Below are 20,306 nucleotides of genomic sequence, written 5' to 3' on the forward strand. Positions count from 1 at the left end.
TCCCGAGATGCAACGACCATACACACATATACCGATGTCGTTGTTATAAATCGGGGCTGGTGTGTAATCAAACATCAGGGCGGGATATATAATCAACACATTGGCTTACACATCACGTCGACAATATCACTGGGAAGGGGAGACCTCCACCTTGTTCTCCGTCATTCATATCCGGAACTTACTTCCTACGGCCTTTGAGGTCAATGTGTCCCCGACGGCTCAACAATCAAATTCTACCGTGGATGAGTTCCAGACCATGACGGACGGTATATAAGTGAGCTCGCATGTATTCTGTCGATTGAGCGCGAACTTGCACCAGTGACTATAGCGACTTTGCCGGCGAGAGGAAGAGACATGGGGTTCTCAAATCGCCGCTCAACTCGCTGGAAAGGGCGCGAATGTCCTCATCACCTACGTCGCCGGTGCTGATGCTGCCGCTCAAGTTGCTGCCGACATCAACTCGAAAGGTGCGGGCCAGGCAATTGTCTCCCAGGCCGACGCCGCTTCCCTTGAGGCCAGCCAGCGCGTTGTGAAGAAGGCCGTAAACAAGTGGGGCCGCCTCAACATCGTCGTCCTCAATGCGGTTATGTATCATTAGCGTCGCCACCATAGCTCAGATCACTCCCGACTCCCGAGACCTTCGACAAGACCTTCGACACGAACGTCAAGGGGCCCATGTTCCTCATCCAGTCTGCCCTCCCTCACTTGACTTCGGGTGAGTATATGCGCCCCGTGCTCTGCCATCTCACGCCGCTCATACACTTCGGCACACTCAGGGAGCCGTATCATCCTCATCTGAGTCGTCATCACTTACCCGCGCGTCGATGGTTCCTCCCGACTTCCTTCTCTATAACTGCACCAAGGGCGCTGTGGAGCAGATGGCGCGCGTCCTCGCCAAGGATCTCGGCCAGAAGGGTATCACTACCAACGTTGTCGCGCCCGGACCGATCGATACCGACCTCTTTCGGAACGGAACGACGGAGCAGGAGGTTGCGTTCACCGAAAACCTACACCCCGCGAAGCGTCTCGGCCAGGCGGAAGAAGTCGCGAAGGTGGTAGACTTCCTCGTCAGCCTTGAGGCGTCTTGGGTCAACGGCCAAACGTTGATGGTCAATGGGGTGAGTAGATTTGTAGGATGTTTGTTCAGCGACGATCTCACGTATCGTACACAGGGCTTCGTCGTATAAGCGGATGGGCTCGAGAAAAAGTGTATAAATATTGATTTGTCTAGCTTTCGTCCTTTTCGCTGTGGAACTCGTGAAAGGTGTTTCTCTGGGATGCCCGCTGGACAACCGTGCTTAGGCTCGGTGCGCCCGATCGTGTGGTCAGTGTATGTTAGGCAGGAACTGCGAGGGGGATATCTCAGCGCTGCTCACCTGGCCTCGACAGGAGAGCTCGAACACAGAGGGCGGGACTCGGTGTCCTTCTCGACGCCCAAAAGCATTCAAGCAACATTCAAGTATGAGACGGCCTGAGAAAGTACGAGACGGTCTAGAGGGCGGAGAGGGTAAGCTCGCTCGACGGGGAGTCGACTTGCCCTGGTTCACCTCCATGATACAATCGAGCGCCTGCGGCGAAGGCTCTCTATACTGTCGCCCTGCCCTTGGTGCAAGCCGGCCAGCCCTTGACGGACCCGGGACCAGCGCATCGCGGTCGACACAACTACGGCGTACCGACGCCTCTCGACGCGTCGACCATCGACCATCACCTCCCCAATGACTCCTACACACCTCTTCCATGAGTACCCACGCTTCACCGTACTCTATCTACACACGCGCACAGTCAGCGGCACCCAGCAAGAGATCGGCCGTTAGACGTACCGTCCCTACACGACGCACTCCCCGCCGCCGGACATCACCCGAGAACCAGTCAGTGAGACCAACCAGACGCGCTCCGCTAGTCCAATGCCCGACGTTGTCACCTAGCCCGGAGCGGGTGGACGCCATGCAGATCGGAGCCTGCTTGCGGCGATAGTGATTGCGTTGAGAAACTGGTAGGCGCCTCGCCCGCCGCGCTCCAGCGGCTGGGCGTATGGAAAAGCGCAGATCATTTATGTCCATACCAACTAGTGGCCAGTAGGGTGTCAAATTCTGGTGATGCTTGCGATAGCATAGGGGCGGGTGACGAAGGATCGATTGGACGCCAAGGACGACGTAGTAATCCCTAGGTATGCTTATGTTGGTGTGAAGGCGGCGCGGAGGACCCATCCCGGTCCCGTCGTCCGCATCGACGCTGGTGACTGGATGGGCAGGCCTTGCATGTTCTGTCGCACGCACGAGTGAGGGCCCAGGTTCTCACCGTATGATATCGTCGGGCGGATTGACGGAGCTGTCGGGATCGGATGCAGGAGGAAACTGAGCGAAGCTGGGGGGGGGGGGGGACACATGTCTAATAAAGCTGCGTAAGATTGGAAGGATATGGAACGGTATCTCAGTACGGACCAGTGCCATCAAATACTTACAAGTTAAGTAGTACGGTTGGTGAGGGTTGGCGCGACAAGACTCCGTTTAGCGCCCAAAGTGGTAATGGAATCACGCACGTGACAGCCAAACAGGCTGCGGCGACTCAATCAGATTTATCATTCAGGTCCTCGTCTTCGCTTCGCTCCATTGCCGACATGTGCGTACCTTCATTTCCCCCGCTCGTCATGACATGTCTAACTCTCAATATACTCAAGATATGGTCCAATCAGTATCCTCGTCATCCCTGACAACAATGGCTGCCGCCGAACCCACCCCTACCCCCTTCCCTCACTTCTCCGACATCGTCCTTGCCTCCGATCGTGCACAGCTCGCAGGTCTCTCACACACCGAGGTGCAATCTTGGACAAAATCCCGATCTGAGCATTACCGCCGCCTTGCGCTGGGCCTGCCCGGCATCCGTAACTTCGTCGACCCCATAGATCACGTCCTCCCCACCGAGACAAAATCCCGATCTAAGCATTACAACCGCCTCGCGTTGGGCCTTCTCAGCATCTGCAACTCCGTCTCCCTCATAAATCGCATCCTCCCAACCGAGATGCTCTCCGAAATCTTCGCACACTGCTGGACAAAGAAACACAGCAGGAACATTCGCGTCACCCGTGTTTGTCGCCTCTGGCGTGAGATTACACACAAGAGTCCTCACTTCTGGGCCGCCGCCGTCTCATCCGATACGATGTTCAACTTCGAAGGATGGGAAGGGTGGACGACGGAAGCACTCGAAGCGCGTCAGACCCATCTTGTGACAAGTATTTCCCGCACCGGGACCATGGCACTACACCTTGTTATGCGCGGATTCCCTGCCTTTGTTACCGGAGCTCTAGTACCCCACGTTGCGCAGCTGGTGGAACTTGATATCGCCCTCCGGAATCTCGAACAACTCTCCGCCTTCCATAGGTTTCTTTGCATAGAGTTGCCGAACCTCACCTCTCTCCGCATAGGACCAGGCTCTCTTCCCAACAAGCGCGCTCTTTGTTCGGAGAAAGAATTGGCGGCCACGTTTTACCCCATCGATATACGATCTCTCACTACCACGCCTCGTCTACGGACCCTACACCGCGTCCCCATGGACCTTCTTCCATTCTTGGTCCGCCCAACCCTGCAGTCCATTTACGTCACTCCACCGATGTTCACCCTCAGAGATATTGGTCTACGAAAGCTCCAGGACGCGTTTTCCACCTGTCCAGCCCTCTTGAATCTCACAATTTCCATATCAGAAAACAGCCGCATTCAATGGGTGCACAATGTGAACAACATGGCCACGCCGTCTGAGACCCTACCACTTCCCCCACGCCTCCAAAACCTAACCGTCCATGCACAAGAAGGGGTGATGGCCCACTATCTTAACGCACTCGCGTCCAACCCTTATGCTTCCGTCGAGCTCCGTATTCCCCATGCATTTATGTTCGACGACCGCGGTAGCATGCTCCCCGATCGGGATATTCTCGACTTCAGCCCCCCAGTCACCACCGTCTTCATACAAGAACACCTGCGAGAGGAAGTAGGGACGCTCGAGGCGACCGCCGAGTTTTACGATGACTTCAACAAACGCGTTCTCCGCACTGTCTTCGTGTACACGCGCAAGTACCCTGGCATGTCCCCGGAATACCACCGGCTCTTCGAAAGGTCCTCCAGGTCCACACACAACATCACCCATTTGACCATACGCACCCTCCATCCTATGAAAGTCGACATCTTCAACTCCCTCCCACACCTAACTTTTCTCGACCTCAGAGGGCTGAGCATCGGCGACACGCTGTCCCGCTTGTCAGGCCCTGTGGTGTCTGCATCCACCTCGAAGCTCGATACAATGTTTGTCACCTTCGACCGCGTGCCAGAGGGGCTGCCCATGCGATCCCCAGACGAGACCACGGTGCGGATGTGGGACGCGCGGTCCGCAGTCCGCGCGCTGACCGCAATGCTCGCGAAGCGGGCCGAGCACGGTCGCGCGCGCCGGCTGTCCCGGCTGGTGTGGGGCGTGCGCCCGCGGACGGCGGTGGAGGTGTGGACGGAGATGGGGCGGTTGTGCGTCGATCATTGGTTTTTGCCCAACATCGACAAGGAGGTCCGCGGCTGGTCGTACCCAAGAGATAAGGAGCTGGAGGAGGGCGCGGTCAGTAAATTTGAATTGAACCGCTTGCGGAAGCTGGTGGATGGTTCGGTCGAGCGCAGGAACTATGGATAGCGCAGCGAGGAATGAATTGAAGCTGTTCACGATACAACGTATTTAGTAGATGTACTACTAGGCCAAGTTCAGGTTGTATCAAAAGCGACAGAGAGACCATCGACAAGCTCCCGAAAGCCGCTCCATTCAGCAGAAGGCATCGCCGCGTCCACGATGGCCTCTGCTCCGCCTCGATCCCACGCGTTGTCCACACCAGATGGCCGAGGTAGGTCCCGCGGGAAAGCTTCGCCGTGAGCATACAGACCGCCTCCACCACCTATCCCCCCACCGATTCCCACACCGCACGACACCGTGTAGGGGATAGAGCGTCGCCGGATGCAACCTTCAGTGTCGCCCGGGGCACTGGGGGGAAGGCGACGACGAGGGTCTGCAACCACGGTGAGTGCGAAACGCCAGCCACGGCATGCGGCGATCACCAGTCCGCAGGAGGTGCCAGATCCCGAGGCCGCCGATGTCGAGAGAGAAAAGACGTCGAGAATCTGCTCGCACTAGACCTGTGCAGGTGCAGCACAAGCCGGACGACGCTCGTGGCGGCGCAGAACTCCGCGGCGAAGCGGTCGGGGTCGAGGGCGAGGTAGCCGCGGAAGCCCGTGTCGCCCGCGCGGAGGACGCGGAGGCCGCGGGGGTCGTAGAGCTCCGTCGTGGCGGCGATGTGGTGACCATCCCTCCACCGCGGTGGGTCCCAATCGTTCTCAGCGGCGGTTTTATACGCACTATGGCTACTGGGTCGGGGAGAGAGCTCGGAGATTCCAGGTTCGATGGCAATGTGTTTGCGGGATCCATTGGTACCGCATCGGACGCGGTCTTTAGGGCGCGGGGAAAGATGTTGTCATGGCGTCTGGGTACGTCAATTCTCAGTGTCCGCGACGAATGGAAGTGGATTTCGTGTGGGAGGGTGAGCTTCGATGCAACGACGTATCCTAAGTGGAGCTGTAGCCTGTAGGGTGGGGACGATCGGGGTAAGCAAGCCGCGTAACGCGAAGCGGAAGGGTTATGGGTCGGTGAGCGCGAGAACCATTGTGGCACAAGCCTCGAGCGCGTCGCGCTCCGCTGCAGTCCACTGTTCCCATCCTTCAGTATTGATCCCGGAGTGGAGACGGGGGCCGCTCAGAACCGCGGGGTCTTGTTATGGACGGCAGACGTGTGAGATGCGGATGCTGCGGCTGTCACCGTCTTGCCAGCAGTGGGCGAAAATCTCGGAGACCATCGACGGCCTTGTGGACAAAGCGTAGGGTGAGTGCAAGTTGATTTTATTCGGCCGCGTAAGCCAGATTCCATGTTCCTTCAGTCACTTCTTCCGAAAGGTCAATGGCGAGGCTGTTTAGTCGCTAGCCCGGGTAGACATTGTGCAAACTCGAGCTGATGCGTATTGAAGTGCCCTCATGCTACAAAGGTGTGAGGCCTTGAGGACTGGGTTCGATACATGGACAAATACTGACAGCTTACTGGAAGGTAATCGTGGTTCGCGGTAAAGGTGCCAGTTGTAGTCGGACGTCGCAACACAACCGGGGTCCGGCCCGGTCCATCTGTCGGCGCCCATGGCGGGTGGCAAGGCTGACTTGGATTCCGATCGCTCCCTTTGCCACCACCTCCATCCATTTCCCTACTTGCATTCTCTTTTGATCTGTCATATTCTGCATCCACAAGAACCCCCTATAATGCCGCACAAACGCGCCAAACGCTCCGTCCGGGTCCAGAAGCGCAAAGAATCGTATGTAAGCCTCAAAATTTCCAGCCGGCCGCCCCCACCGCTCACCCTGTGCCCGCCCGCAGTGGTAGCGACCTCGCCCCGGGTGCGAAGCGGGCCCTTGAGAACGAGGAGGTGCCGAAGGGCGCGGCGCGGGTTCTCAACGCCGCGCAGGTGCAGCAGGCTTTCCGGAAGCGCAAGCGGGACGCCGAGGAGGAGTCCAGTGGGTCCGCGCAGAAGCGGTCGAAGAAGGGCACGGACCCGGAGAAAAAGGGCGCGGGGAAGCTGAAGATCATGCCTGGGGAGTCCATGGTGCATTTCAGCCGGTGCGTTCGCGGTTGTGGCCGGCGCTGCGACTGGGCATTGAGATGACTTTGCAGGCGCGTGGAGGACTCGATGCGCGGGTCGGTGCGTGATGCCATACAGGCGTCCGCGGCGCGTGTGCGCCAGGTGAAGAAGGAAGAAGTTGCGGCGGCGAAGGGTGCCAAAGACCAGGCTGCGACGTCCAAAGCGAAAGGCAAAGCTCCGGCTCGAGAGGCAGAGCCGGACTCGGACTCTGAAGATGACGCACCGAGAGGCCCCTCCCGCGGGAAGGCGAAGGAAACCCCGAAGGAATTCGAGCGGCTTTCGACATCTGCACCGAAACGGCTGAATGACATCGTGCTAGCCCCACCACAGCTGAAGAAGCTGCCGCGCAAGGCAAAGAAGCTCGTGGCGGAGAAAGCCAAACAAACTTCGGGCGATGGAGCAAGGTCGTTGAAGGAAGGGGTGCTGTCGATGGCGCAGAAGGCGATGATGGAGGAGGAGCGGGAGCGTGCGATCAGGTTGTACCGAGAGATGAAGAAGTCAAAGGGGTCGGTGTAGGTGAGTATATACGCGATCCACTGCTCCCAGATCGTTGACCAACTAGCACTGTAGACGTCACAGTCTTCACTCATCACAACATAAAATAACACAAGTCCCAAAAGGTTCTGCGAAGGTCAGAGGTAGAAATTCGCCCCCGACTCTCTTCTTCCATGAAGCTCTATTCGCTGTCTGTCCCACCCAACCGCCTCATCCAGGCCCCATAGGCCCACCGCTATGCGTCCTCGCTTCGACGTGACCATGCAGTAATCCTGCGATGGAATCTGCTGCTCTGAACTGGACTGCTGCGGCTGCTGCCCAGCGTTCGGCGCGCGAAAGGACGCGACCACCTCGCGGACCGACTTGCGAAGCACGCGGACTTCCTGAGAGAGCTTTGGGAGAAAGCAGGCGTTCTCTTTGGTGATATCGCGACCGGTGCGGAGGGTAATTGTGCCAGAGTAGGACCGAGGCATCAGGACGAGGATGTTGCCTATGCGCAAGTATCGTTAGCTTTCCTGTATGTCCATGATCAGGTTCATCACCTTTCCGACTCGTCGCATCGAGGTTTATGCATCGCCCAGGTTTTATGTCAACCTGGTGCTCGCTTCAGCAACATACGCCAAGTGTTCAAGTCGGCATCGCGGCATACCACAGTTAGAGCAATGTCTCCTTGCTTCGTGGTCACTGATATAGGGGCGGGCCATCGTCCGTCCGGTACCGCGCTCCAGGAGCCCCGGACAGTCGCTGCAATAATGAGGTCCAACGAAATTGGCCCTCTGCGACTCGTAAAAGCCGCGCTCAGCGTGCGATCGTTGACGCGCTTGATGGCCTGGTCCCAGCTCCAGCCGTCCTGCTCGCGGCCGGCTCCCCGGACATTCGACATCTCCGCGCCATGTAAGATACGCTGCGTGCGCATGTGCTTGTGCTTGATGAACATATTCGTAGAATGTAGCGTCATGAGCTGCGGATCGATGACATACGTCCCTGACCGGATTAGTGAGTGCATGCGCCCCGATCAACGACGACTAGACTGCTGACCGCGTATGGGATCCTTCCCAGAGAAGACGGTGATGCGGTTCGTCGCGGGGAACCGATCCAGGACGGCACTGGGGTCGAAATGCGCCGTCTGCGAATACCTGAGCATCGAGGGCGACACGTGCGCCCGTTCTAGCCACGGAGCAGATTCGACTGTGGGTCGAGCGACGCCCCGCGTCGGAGACTCGTACTTGAACGTGACGGGCTCGAGCGGGACGGGCTTGACCCTCGTTGTGTGCTCGCCGCTCACAAATGTCGGCGAAGACGAGGACGAGTCGTAGTCCGGCGGGGCCTCCGTAGCGGCCATGACCTGCACCGCGGCATAAGCGTGAGTGGGTGTGCGCATGCTGTGCAGGAATGGAGGGGGAACCCACGATCGTTGCGGGCCGGTTGAACGCATGCTTGTCGTCGGTCGGTTCGGGCGGAAGGATGGTGAGGGTGGTGTTGCGGTCCACGACGGTGACGAGGTCCATAGGACGGTGGGGCGGATGGGAGTGTGGGACCAAGGTGCGGACGGCAGGGGCTGCGGGGCGAGTCATGGATTTAGAGCGCTCCACCTCTGACGGACAACTTGAATTGCGTTGTGGGGCGTTTGTCGTCAGCTACGATGGAAGGTTGAAACGTTGAACGTTGAAGATGGGGCTGGACGCAAGCGCGTGTGCGACTTCCAACTTCTCTTTGCCATGGCACAAGCGGCAAACGTATGTCATGGGCAGTGCTCACTATGTACAGAATAAGAGTGATTGAGTTTGCGATGACGTCAAGCAACACTCACTGCGCATATACCGGAAAGCCTCGGGCCGCTCGCGTGGCACGATCGGGACAGAGGAAATTGTGCAATTAACGGGAGGAACGGCCAGGACCTAGTCGACCGAGAGGTCGCACAGATACAAGAGACGGCGACTGCAAGAAGTCAGTTCGCAGAGATTGACGATCACCGGGAACGAACATGTGCTGTAGAAAGGTTGGGCATGTCGAACGCTCGCAGCATCCAAGTTCTACCGGCTGACAGCGAGTAGACGGAATGAGAGACTCGGACTTGGCGGACGCCGGGCAGGGCAGCGGGCATGGCGTCGGCGCGCGATGCCACACGAACATGCACGTCGGCAGAGGGCCCCGCACCGAAGGGTTTGTTGATTGGGGCGGTGATATCCCGAAAGTGGGTCCTGGGATCGCGCGATGCCTGTGGCCTTGTGGGCGGGTTTCCAAGCACCGTCCCCGCATACAACAGGTAGCGAGTGGACCACAAAACCGAGCAAGCAGGAGATAACAAGGTGTCCTATAATGACTAAGCGGCAACGACGGCAGGAGGGACCGACTTACCATTTCCATCTTATCGTTCCGCGCGCCTAATTGTGGTGGCTTGGAGGCATGGCCCTCGCTTCGGTCCCTGAACAAGAACCCCCACGCCCCCGCCCCCCTCCCGCCCTTTGTCTCCCCCCTACACCCACCATGGCCGACGACGCACACGACGCACAAGACGCACAGCCATTCCCAACTGCGAAGCCCGCGGAGCAGGAGCCGACAACACCCCCAGGAGATTGCAATGGTGAGTGAGCGTGGTCGGCCTCACCCTCGGCTGGACGGGGAGTGACGAGATAATGCGCTTGCAGGGACGGACGTAAAGAACTCGAGGAAGCGAGAGCGGGAGGTCTCGCTCGAGCCAGCGACACCTCAGCCAGTCGTCCAGGTGCGTTATGTGCTCGATCAACCGGTTTTGCTTTTCCATCGCCCTAGTCATCGCCCATCGTCCTTCTTCCTCGCGCCACACACCCATCGAGTACACGTCGACGGCTGGTTGCGGCGGTCCGACCACCCCATCCTCGACATCGTCCTGACCACCCTCCCCATCATCTTCCACTCGGTGGCGGGACTAACGCCCTCCTCAGGAACTTGAAAATGGCCGTTCTGAGGAGAAGGATCGACGAACACCAGCGAAGAAGAACCGGACGAGCGACACCACACTCGAGTCGACCAAGGAAGAGGTCGAGGAGGAGATGCCGACCACCGGATCCCCGCCCCACGAAACCAAAATCCGGCAAATTAGCCAGGGGGTCGAAGACATCACCTGGAAGAACATGAAGAAAGACGAGCCGGCAGACAAGTCCCCGACGCTGATGGACGAGGACGCCCCCGCGCCCGCCGAGGACGCGCAGGACGTCGCCATCCCCGACGCGCACGGCGAACACGCGGACGCCCCACCAACGGCGCCGGCGCCGACGGGTCAAGCGCTGGTGGGGGTGGAGGGGCAGCAGCCTCCGGCACTACCACCACCAGCCGCAAGCGTGGGCCCGAATCCGCCCATCGTCGACGACGGCGAGGGCACGGGCGCGGCAGCAGGTGCGGAGCAGCCACCCGACTCTCGTGTGGCCGGGGCTCCACAGCCGTCCGGCGCAGTCGCGACTTCTGCCGTCGTGGATTCGCTGCAGGCTCCCGCGGCGTCGGACCAGATCCCCTTCGGCGACGTACCACGGCTGCCGAGCTCGCGACGCGACTCTGACTCGGACGGCGAGAAGAAGCTGAAGCGCAAGCTGGGCGACAGGACGGCCAGCGCCGCTCTGGACGGTGTGTCCATGAGCCGCAACGGCACACCAGTCCCAGGCGCAGTCGCCACGAAGCGGCCGCGCGACGACCCGGAGGTGGACCCGAATACACGGGAGAAGAAGCGGCCGACGCCCCCGCCGGACGAGGAGAAGGCGAAGGCGATCGAGCTGCTCAAGGCGCAGGAGAAGGAGAAGGAGGGCGCGAAGAAGGATGCCCCGGCCCCGTCGGTCCTGGTGAGTTGCTCTCGCGTGTCCCCCGCACCGGCCACGCGCTGACCGTCTACCAGGGCGGCTTCGCCATGTATGCAGCGCCAAACTCGCCCTTCGCCACCGTCTCTGGCCCCCGCCTCTTCGGTGCCAAGTCACCCTCCCCGTTCGGCGCATCCCCCTTCGCGTCCGGCAGCACGTCTCCCTCCCCTCTCGCTGCGGCCGTCGCCGCGCAAGAGGCACAAGCCGCGTCAAGCGCGTCGAGCTCCTCTAGCACGGGCGCGACGCCAGCGAAGCGCACAGGCTTCGAGGCCTTCGCGTCCGCGACGTCGCCCTGGGCGAGCGCGGCGAAGCGGCCCAAGTCCCCGCCGCCGGCGACGGCCAACGCTCTGGGGCGGAGCCGGTCCCCTTCGCGTCACGGCACGCCCGCCCGCGCGACGAACGCGTTCTCAGCGTACGCCTTCGGCGGCGCTCAGGGATTCGCGGCGCCCTCTCCGCGACGGAGCGTGTTCGGAGAGGGAGCGGCGGCGTCGGCGCTGACGAACCCACTTGCGCTAGCGAACCAGAACGCGTTGGACTCTGGACGCGATTCGGACGAGAGCGAGAAGGAGGGTGGAGAGAAGGAGAGCACAGGGGCAAAGGCGGTGTCCTTCGGGGAGCGTCTGCGTGCTGGCAAGGATTGGGAAGAGGGCGAGGAGGGCGAGGAAGAGAAGAAGCTGCAGCTGACGGAGCAGGAGGTGCACACGGGCGAAGAGGATGAGGAGACGGTGTACCAGGTGCGCGGGAAGCTGTTCGCGCTCAGCGACCAGAACATGTGGAAGGAGCGGGGCACGGGCATGCTGAGGATCAACGTCCGGAGGGACGATGGGAGCGGGGCGCGGCTCAGTGCGTTTTCTTCTTCGTCTGCGTTGTGCGCACGCTGATGGGGTGGATCGTCAGTCATGCGGAAGGAGGCGGTCCACAACGTGCTCCTGAACGCGACGCTCTTCAAGGGCATGCGCTGCGTCCTCGCGCAGGATCCGCGGTACATTCGCTTCGGCGTCTTCGAGGCGGGGGTCGCGACCCACTATAATTTGAGGGTACGTTGAGCTCGTGCTTGTGCGACCAGTTGCTGATCTTCCTGCGCCAGGTGTCGAGCGCGAAGATCGCCATGGAGCTCCTGGAGGAGATCAACGCGCACATCCCGTCCGAGTGACCGCCCGCGTGATTTGTCGTAGACGCGTCGTGGGTCTCTGAAGGCCCGTCGGTTCGCTGCTTGGAGGATCGACCGAGTCGAAGGAAGGTGGTTGTATATACTGTACGTCGCTGATCCACGGCGCCCGCGTGACCGGGTCGTCAGCACTGAGATGGCCCGGGAGGTGCGAAATATCCTACACCGTTGTATTTAGGTGCATGTGGAGATCTGCTTCGAGGATGATGAACGTACGTTTGGTATCAGGTTATGAGTAGTTACACGACACTGTATATCTATTGTTTGGTCTGCCCTCTTTACGTCGTCGTCGTCGTCGTCATCGTCGTATAAGCTAGTGATACAAGTAAGGAGTTTCGCCTCCCCTTGAGACGGCGATGTGGCGCATAAATACATTACATGGAAAGGAGAATCACGTACACATCATTTTATCTACTAGCGTCTACGCGGTGCGGTCAAACTTGATACTGATTCTGCAGGCGATTCTGACAATTTATGCCGAGCACACATGGGCTGCGCGTTCTGAGCCCCGGTGAAAATCCAAATGAATGTTTGCACATCCCCGGAACAGCTGCAGGGCCGATGTAATTTCGCGGTATCCGCGCTGACAGGATCTCTCCAAGTAGATGTTTGGGATGAGTGCATGGGACGCGCCCAGCGCTCAGGGGCGGGCGTCGGGTAAGCGCCCCTAAATAAGGCGTGGGCCGAAATATCGTCGATCGATCCCAGGGTGTGGCGCCAGGCTCTGCGCGCGAGCCCGATCGCGTCGACCCCGCGCATCGACGTGTCGCTCGAGCGTCGAGAGCACCCTAGAGCACCTCGAGCAGAACGGTAGCGCGGGCGTGTATCGGCGACGAAGGAGGGTTTGCGAGTGTGGCCAGATATCTGGATGTGTGCGAACGACTTTAGCGTTCTGTCGGCTGGACCGACCAGTCTTCCCGAGGTGGCGCGCGCAGATGACGTACACGTGCTAACCTTGTTCGTGTCTACTGGGAACAAGGACGGTCGGCGGGCGCAGAACGCCTAGTTGTGCGGGTAGGTTTCGCGTTTTTGCCTTTGAGTTGGATTCGGCCGAGGCGGACGAGGCCGCATGATTGAATCTAGGTGGCGCGGAATAGGCGGCCACATCCGGGTAGCGAGATCGGAGATCTGAGCGCGCGCGTCGCGTGGCAATGCGTCCTCTCCGCCCGCTTCCCCGCCCGCCTCGCCCCGCCAACATGCCAGACCCGGCCCTCTCTCCGCGCACATGCACGCGTCTCGGGAGGGCAGACAGAGGAGCGTGCGGTGCGCATGCAGCCAAGCTCAGGGCTGCAGGCGGTGGCCGGGGCAGCTGGGGAAGAGGACAACGGGTATGAGGTAACGAGATAACGATCTCGATTGCCCCTGTGATCAGCGACCGCGTTTTCAATCGACGTCTGCCAATTTCCCACCATCCGCCGCCCTCTTCCCTCCCCACCACCATGAACGTCCGCGACCTCCTCGACGACGCCCCCTCCGACTCCCTCCGCACCAGGCAGCGTCCAGAACAACAGCAGCAGCAGCACGAACCCCCACGCGCCCCGCAACCGCAGCCACCGCCACCCCACGCCCAGCGTCCACCTCATCACTCCCCCACCCTCGACCGCCCCCGCGACCACCGCGAGCGCGACCGCCTCCCCGACCTCCCCCCTCACCCCTCCCACCTTGCCTACCGCCGCTCTCCTCCTCTTCACTCGCGCCCCCTCAGCCCACGGTCCTTTGGCGCGCCCCCACCCGACTTCCTCCCGCCCCGCAATCACCAGCTCCCGCCCCCGTCCACCATCCTCCCCGAGCCGTACGAGGTCGCGCACACCCCGAGGAGGCACAACCCAGATGCCCTGCCGCCCCTCCCCAACGATCGTCTGGGCCCCCCACCAGGTGAGTGTTCCGCACCCCACCCTTTGTCTTGCGCGTACCGGTCTTGGTCTCGGTCTTGTGCGCCTCCGCCGTATGCGGTGCCGGGCGGCGGCATCTCCCCTCGCGCGTCGCGTCCCGCCTGGCGCATGTCCCCCTGTCCGTCAGTGGAGGTATCGGGCACGGCCCGCCCGGCCGTGAGCCACATGTCCCCTGGGGCACGTGCGCCTACGTCGGGCACACCGTCACCCCTACGCTTCGCCAGCCGGGCGGGGCATGCGGCTGCTGGGGAGGCCGCGGCCGCGCGCAGGATCATTGATGATGGCCTCCTCGGAGGCGCACCAACCCACGGAGGGGCCAACGTGTCAATCCGGACCCTTCGGATGATTTTATCACGCGAAGGGCATCGCATCTTCCCAGCAGCTGCGCGCATGGTGACGTCGCACGCGTCATGACTTTTTGCGCCGCAGCCACCCCAGCCTGCGATGTTGCTCTCCCCCGCGGTTGTTCGTTGTCTGCCGTCCTCTTGAACGGTCGATTGACTGGCTTGTAACCTAGGCCCGCCATCCGCGCAAATCGCGCAGGTTTATTTCGTCGAGCGAAACCCTCCGAAAAGTCAATCTCACCACCACCACCAACACCATCATGCCCACACCCACCCAAGCACACCGTCCCCGATGTACATGCCTCCGCCGAATACAGGCAGGTCCCACCACGGCTCGCCCCCAACCACCCACATGATCCACGGCCCCGGCCAGGGAAGCATCCCTCTTTTCCCGACCCCCGTCGGACCTGGAGTTCCACCCGGTGGTTCTTTGCGTTCGCCCTCTGATGGGCTCCCACCCCCAGCACCCCTGCACATCGGTGAGCCTTCGCCTATGTACGGCGCACCCCCACATCAAGCCCAGATCCCGTCCCCCCACCATTCGCACCATCATTCCAACTCCCTGTCGCACCACGACCGTGTGCGCGGACGGGGCAGCAGCACCAGCAGCGCGCCCCCAGGTCCCGGCGGCGCCTTCGACCCGAAGCCCAACACCGCGTCCCCGGTGATGGCCAGCCTGCAGCGGCCGGCGCCATTCGACGAGCGGGACGGGCGCGAGCGCGACAGGGACCACCCACGGGACGCCGGCCCGGGCGGCAGGCCCCGCGGACTCTCGGGCGCCCCAGGCATGGGCGGCGGCCCCGGGTCCGTGCACGGCATGCCCACTTCCCTGCCTCCGACCCCCGTCGGCGGACGCCCCCCGGACATGATGGGCCACGCTCTGCCAGGCCCCGGCCTCCACCCGTCCGCGCTCGGCGAGAAGACGCACCATCGTGAGAGGGAACGGGAGCGCGATAGAGCGGCGGTGATGGAACGGGAGCGGCGGAACAGCGTGGTGGGCCCCCACGACTCCCCAGATATACTGCGGCGGGAGCGAGAGCGAGAGGATAGGGAGCGGGCGATGCGGCAGGCGGACAAGCAGGCGAGGGAGCGGGAACGGGAACGGATGGACCGACATACGCGAGAGATGGCGATGCAGGAGATGCAGCAGCGGGAGATGCGGGAGCGGGAGGAGCGAGAACGTGAACGCGAGAGGGAACGAGAACGCGAACGGGAGCGCGAGCGGGACCGGGAGAGGGAGCGGCAGCGCGAGCGCGAACGCGAGGAAGACCGGTTCCGCCAGCACGCGCACGAGATGATGGGCATGGGCGGCGTCGGGCTCGGGCACGGCGCCGGCATGGGCCTCTCGCACGCGGAGGCCATTGAGCGCGAACGGATGCAAGAGCGCGAGTGGCTGAAGAAGCAGCAGGACCAGATGGCGCAAGTGCACCCCAACCTCCGTGCTCCTCCCCTCCCCCACCCCCATCATCACCAGCACCCGCATGGCCCCTCGAACATGCCCCCGATGGGCCCACCACCTTCGCAGAGTCAAGGCGGCTGGTCAAGGTTTGTCACCCCCCAGACTGGCCCCACTGGCGAGGACGAGCGGATCCAGAGCGACCAAGAGCTCCAAAGGACGTTGGAGATGCGCGCCCGTGAGTTCGAGTGGGAGGCGGGACGCGTCGAGATCGAGCGGGGACGAGCTCCGCCCAGTCGCGCACCCAGCAAGTCGTCACGCGCGAAGGACCGCGAGGAACGCGAGCGCGCGAAGGAGGGCCCTCCCGCCCCCAAGGAGGAGTCGCAAAGCCGCCGGTCGCGCACCAACGCACGAGAGAAGGAGCGCGAGCGCGAGAAGATCGCCGCGGTCGCGAACCAGGCCGAGATGGAGGAGCGGGAGCGGGAGTACCGGCTGCGCGACCACCAGCTCGCGTGGCACAAGGAGGCGCAGTTCGAGGCCGTCGAGCGCGAGCGGCGCGAGCACGAGATGCACGCCATCCGCGCAGCGCGGGCGCGCGACGGGGCGCCGCCTCACGGTCCGCCGTCCCATTTCCACCCCCACTCGCAGTCTGTGACGCCCATACCACAAGCCCCGCATAGCAAGTCGCAGGGCAAGCAGGGTCAGCCGTTGCCGGGCGATGTGCCCCCTCCTTTCATGCACGAACGCGACATGAAGCAAGGCCCTACGAAGGGTACCGGTTCCGTACCCATGCCTCCGCCCCACACAACACATCTCATCCCTCACCAGCAAGTTCAGCTGCCCGGGGGCCAGCACAACCGCCAAATCCCGCCAGACGCCTTCGCTCCAGGCATGATCTCTGGCTACCAGTCACGGCGACCTTCGCCCCCTCCCTTCCTTCACCCCGGTGCCCAGTCCATCCTACCGTTCACACTCCCCCGCACGAGCGCCACGACCCCCTCACCGCCGATCCCGATCCGGCACCTCGGCGTCTTCGTCTTCCCACGCACGCCCTTCCCCTTCTTCGACTTCCCGTCGCCGCTCGCGCCTTCGGGCGCGCCCGCGGACGCGCTCGACGTGCGCGCTACGCTCTTCCTCCCCGCGCGGGCGCTCCCGCTCACGCGCCCGCGGCAGCCGCGCGTGTGGGGCGGGGCGCTCATCCCCGCCGTGCCGCCGCTGACGGGCGAGCAGCGGGGGGCGACGGCGCAGCTGTGCGCGCGCAACCCGCGCCACGGGCAGCCGTGGCCGGACGAGGTGCGCGACGGCCGGCGGGTGTACACGGACGACTCGGACCTGTTCCTGTGCGCTCTGCACGCGGGGTGGGTCACCTGGAGCGGGGCGCGCAAGGCGCGGCGGGAGGGCAGGGACCTGAGGATGGAGGTGAGGCTGACGCGGGAGGCGCGGTACATCGGCGGGCTCGGCGCGCCGCTGCGCCGGCAGGAGGGCGCGGAGGTGGAGCACCTGGGCGCGGACGACGACGGGAGCACGCTGTTGAGCTCGGGGTGGGGCAACGGCCACGACGGCGCGGGGCTGGAGATCGTCAAGGCCGAGTTCGTTCCGGTGAGTGTGCGCTCGTTTTTACCGCCCGGTTGCGTGGAGCTGACGAGAATGCATGCAGGCTGGGACCGCACATTCGTATGGGCTCCGGAATCGGCCGCAGCGCATGCTCGAGTACGCGGAGCGGCGCGCGGCGCTCGGGTGCGCCCCGCGCACGAGCCGCAAGCGGCGGCGGTTCCACGGGCCCGCGTTCGCGGACAGTCAGAGCGCGGTGCAGCTCCGCGCGAACAGGGCCGACGACGAGACCGCGGCGACGCGCGTCATGGTCTTCGGCACCGACGGGTCGTGGCCCGAGATCGGGTGCGTCTCTTTTCTCTCTATCTCTCATTCTTTCCGCGGTTCGTTGCGGCATGCTCACCGCGGCGCGCAGATTCAAGTACCACCCCGAGGCCCTGAGGGCGGTCCTCTTCCCCCGGCCTCAGTCGACGGCGGAGAGCCGCCCGGCGAAGCGCAGGAAGCTCGGCGCGACGCAGGACCGCGCGGCGTCGGAGGCGAGCGAGGACGGCGGCGAGGGCTCGCGCGCGGTCGTCGTCGAGACGCTCTGGGAGAGCTTCCTCATCTCCCAGCGGGGCCAGATCCCGGCGAGCGACGGCGGCGAGGGCGACAAGGAGAACGCGGCGGTCGCACCCCTAGCGAACGGCGCGGCGGCGGAGGAGGGCGGGCGGCGGTACACGATCGCGCTGCTCACGACGTCGGGCGGGACGAGGGGGCGGTTGGTCGGGGCGAAAGATGAGAAGGAGAAGGGGGACAGGGAGGGCGGGAAGGACGAGAAGGAGACGAAGGGGACCCCGGACGCGTCGGAGGACGGGATGGGCCCGATCGAGATCCTGCACCGGGACGTGGGCGAGGACAACTTCGAGTTCCTGGCCGACGGGGTGCACGTGCTCGGGGTGGAGGCGGTGGACGGGATGCGGCGCGGGTGGAAGCTCGAGGCGCGGCAGTGGAAGTGGGTCCAGGTCGGGCTGAGCGCGTGAGTGCGCGCGCGCGCGTTGTACTTAGGAGCTCGAAGGGACGCGAAGACGCTGCGAAGTCTTACTGTATTGCTATCCGTATCTTTATCTACGAACGAGGGTTAATCTTCTGGGTGCGTATGTGCGGAACCGCAGGGAAGTTCTGATTTATGGGCACTTCGGTCGGCACACGGAGGACGTGCAAAGGAGGTTCCCTGTCCTACAGACAGATGGGCCGTGCCTGCGTGCTAGGTAGGAATGTAGAATAGGGCCTATGTCAGAGGGGTCATGTCTGTATCGCCGCAGCTCAGGCGCTTGAACCCCTTGACCGCGAACCACGACCACCTTCCACTGGTAAGCTCTTGGTCCTTATCCATACATCACACTGAAACGGATGTCTCGCGCATTAGATCGTCGATATCCAGCATCATTCTCCAACCGCCCGAGTTCGCACAGTCTCTACCACTACCAGCATGCGATCTCGACAACCTCGCCCCCCTTTCAGGTGACGACGCGGTGAGAAGATGGACGCTTTCCCGCGCCGAAGAGTATCAACGCCTCGCGCTCACCCTCCACTCTCTGCACAACGCCGTCGCCCCCGTCCACCGCAAGCTTCCCACCGAGATTATCTCCGAGATCTTGGCCCACTGCTGGCAAGACGGCGACAGCCGCAGCATCCGCGTCGCGCACGTCTGCCGGCGCTGGCGCGCGATCGCGCACAAGACCCCGCGGTTCTGGGTGGCCGCGGTCGCCGCCCCCGGGTCGATGCTCGACTTCGAAAGGTGGGAGCATTGGACGGCCGCAACACGCGACGCACACCAAGCGTGCGCTGCGACGGTCCTCGCGCTCGCCAGTCCGCGTCCCGTCCGCGTTGCGGTGCACGGCCTTCCTCGCCCGGTCGCCGCCACGCTTCGGCTTCACGTGGAACGCGTCGTGGAGCTGACGGTCACCATTCCGAGCGTGAACGACTGCCTCTCGTTGCGACAGCTGCTAAGGACAGAGGCGCCGAACCTGGAGACGTTGAAAGTGGAGCCTCCCAAGGATTACCCCCTCGCGTCAGTGGGTTCTATCCCGATCCAGTATGGGCAGGTCTTGAGTCCCCGTCTGCGGACCCTCTGGGCCCCCATGGACATCTTCCATCTCTTCGTTTGCTCAACGCTGCAATTCCTTCGCGTCACAAAACCACTCTTCACCGTCAAAGGCTACAGCGCAGGTACCCTCAGGAACGCATTGGAAGTGTGCGCAGGTGTTCTGGATCTAGAGATATCCTATGCTCGTGGCCCTGAAACCTTGGGATGGCCGACAGACCTACTCGACCCAGTGCCTGAAGACGCGATACCTCTCCTCCATTCCCTCCGGACACTGAAGATCAACGCAATCCAAGAATCAAGGCACTTCTTCCTCAACTTGCTCACTTTTCCCCCGTATACATTCATCGATCTCATTGATCCTGACTCATCGGCGTTGGAGGTTGCTTGCATGCTGCCGTCCAACCGGAATATCCTCAGCTCCCTTGCTGATCCAGTCTCCACCGTGCGCGTATACGACCACTTCGTATCTGGCCACCACATGCCGTACCGCGCTAGCGCTGTGACAGAGCTCCACGACGTCCGCGGCCGTTGCGTTTTGCGCGCTCGCAGCGGGGACTTTGGCGACTACGGGCTCTCGCCGTACGCCAATGGCTCCATGTTCCGCGCCATCACGAGCATCACCCGCCTGCATATGCACATCGCCGTCGAGCGCAGAGGGATCGTGCACGCGGCCCAGATGCTCGCCGCTTTCCCGCACCTGACCTTCCTCGAGCTCGGCGGCCCGGACGCGTACCACACGCTCTACCCGCTGACCACGCCGGCGTACGACGCCATCGTCGGCGGCCCGTTCTGCCAACGCCTGGAGGACCTCGTCGTCCGGTTTCCTCCCGGAGCGCCGGAGGGCGTC

General features: G+C 62.5%; 7 protein-coding genes across 7 annotated transcripts; 6 read left to right on the forward strand and 1 right to left on the reverse strand.

Annotated features, from left to right (window-relative positions):
• Positions 1 to 256: 256 nt before the first annotated feature.
• BXZ73DRAFT_99746 (NAD-P-binding protein) lies at positions 257 to 1,187 on the forward strand (the record flags this gene model as incomplete). The annotated part of the gene is made up of 5 exons (XM_048028102.1): positions 257 to 266; positions 345 to 583; positions 637 to 715; positions 781 to 1,118; positions 1,173 to 1,187. 5 exons carry the CDS (start codon positions 257 to 259, stop codon positions 1,185 to 1,187), a joined length of 681 nt encoding a protein of 226 aa, XP_047879664.1.
• A 1,528-nt stretch (positions 1,188 to 2,715) lies between these two features.
• BXZ73DRAFT_99747 (uncharacterized protein) lies at positions 2,716 to 4,665 on the forward strand (the record flags this gene model as incomplete). The annotated part of the gene is made up of 1 exon (XM_048028103.1): positions 2,716 to 4,665. The coding sequence occupies one exon, from the start codon at positions 2,716 to 2,718 to the stop codon at positions 4,663 to 4,665; it is 1,950 nt and encodes a 649-aa protein (XP_047879665.1).
• Positions 4,666 to 6,323: 1,658 nt separating this feature from the next.
• On the forward strand, positions 6,324 to 7,216 carry BXZ73DRAFT_44325 (uncharacterized protein; the record flags this gene model as incomplete). Its single annotated transcript, XM_048019317.1, has 3 exons — positions 6,324 to 6,376; positions 6,439 to 6,678; positions 6,733 to 7,216. 3 exons carry the CDS (start codon positions 6,324 to 6,326, stop codon positions 7,214 to 7,216), a joined length of 777 nt encoding a protein of 258 aa, XP_047879666.1.
• A 116-nt stretch (positions 7,217 to 7,332) lies between these two features.
• BXZ73DRAFT_99749 (uncharacterized protein) lies at positions 7,333 to 8,703 on the reverse strand (the record flags this gene model as incomplete). The annotated part of the gene is made up of 4 exons (XM_048028104.1): positions 7,333 to 7,685; positions 7,814 to 8,179; positions 8,234 to 8,540; positions 8,605 to 8,703. 4 exons carry the CDS (start codon positions 8,701 to 8,703, stop codon positions 7,333 to 7,335), a joined length of 1,125 nt encoding a protein of 374 aa, XP_047879667.1.
• Positions 8,704 to 9,682: 979 nt separating this feature from the next.
• On the forward strand, positions 9,683 to 12,175 carry BXZ73DRAFT_44063 (uncharacterized protein; the record flags this gene model as incomplete). The annotated part of the gene is made up of 6 exons (XM_048019268.1): positions 9,683 to 9,779; positions 9,844 to 9,920; positions 10,120 to 11,007; positions 11,061 to 11,865; positions 11,920 to 12,059; positions 12,110 to 12,175. 6 exons carry the CDS (start codon positions 9,683 to 9,685, stop codon positions 12,173 to 12,175), a joined length of 2,073 nt encoding a protein of 690 aa, XP_047879668.1.
• A 4,214-nt stretch (positions 12,176 to 16,389) lies between these two features.
• Positions 16,390 to 18,151, forward strand: BXZ73DRAFT_44251 (uncharacterized protein; the record flags this gene model as incomplete). Its single annotated transcript, XM_048019300.1, has 2 exons — positions 16,390 to 17,421; positions 17,480 to 18,151. The coding sequence occupies 2 exons, from the start codon at positions 16,390 to 16,392 to the stop codon at positions 18,149 to 18,151; spliced, it is 1,704 nt and encodes a 567-aa protein (XP_047879669.1).
• Positions 18,152 to 18,656: 505 nt separating this feature from the next.
• BXZ73DRAFT_44237 (uncharacterized protein) lies at positions 18,657 to 19,397 on the forward strand (the record flags this gene model as incomplete). The annotated part of the gene is made up of 1 exon (XM_048019296.1): positions 18,657 to 19,397. A coding segment is annotated over one exon (741 nt), but the record flags the coding sequence as incomplete, so codon positions are not given.
• Positions 19,398 to 20,306: the final 909 nt, after the last annotated feature.

The sequence above is a fragment of the Epithele typhae genome (genome assembly GCF_022376455.1).
Source record: "Epithele typhae strain CBS 203.58 chromosome Unknown BXZ73scaffold_13, whole genome shotgun sequence".
Classification (NCBI taxonomy): domain Eukaryota; kingdom Fungi; phylum Basidiomycota; class Agaricomycetes; order Polyporales; family Epitheliaceae; genus Epithele; species Epithele typhae.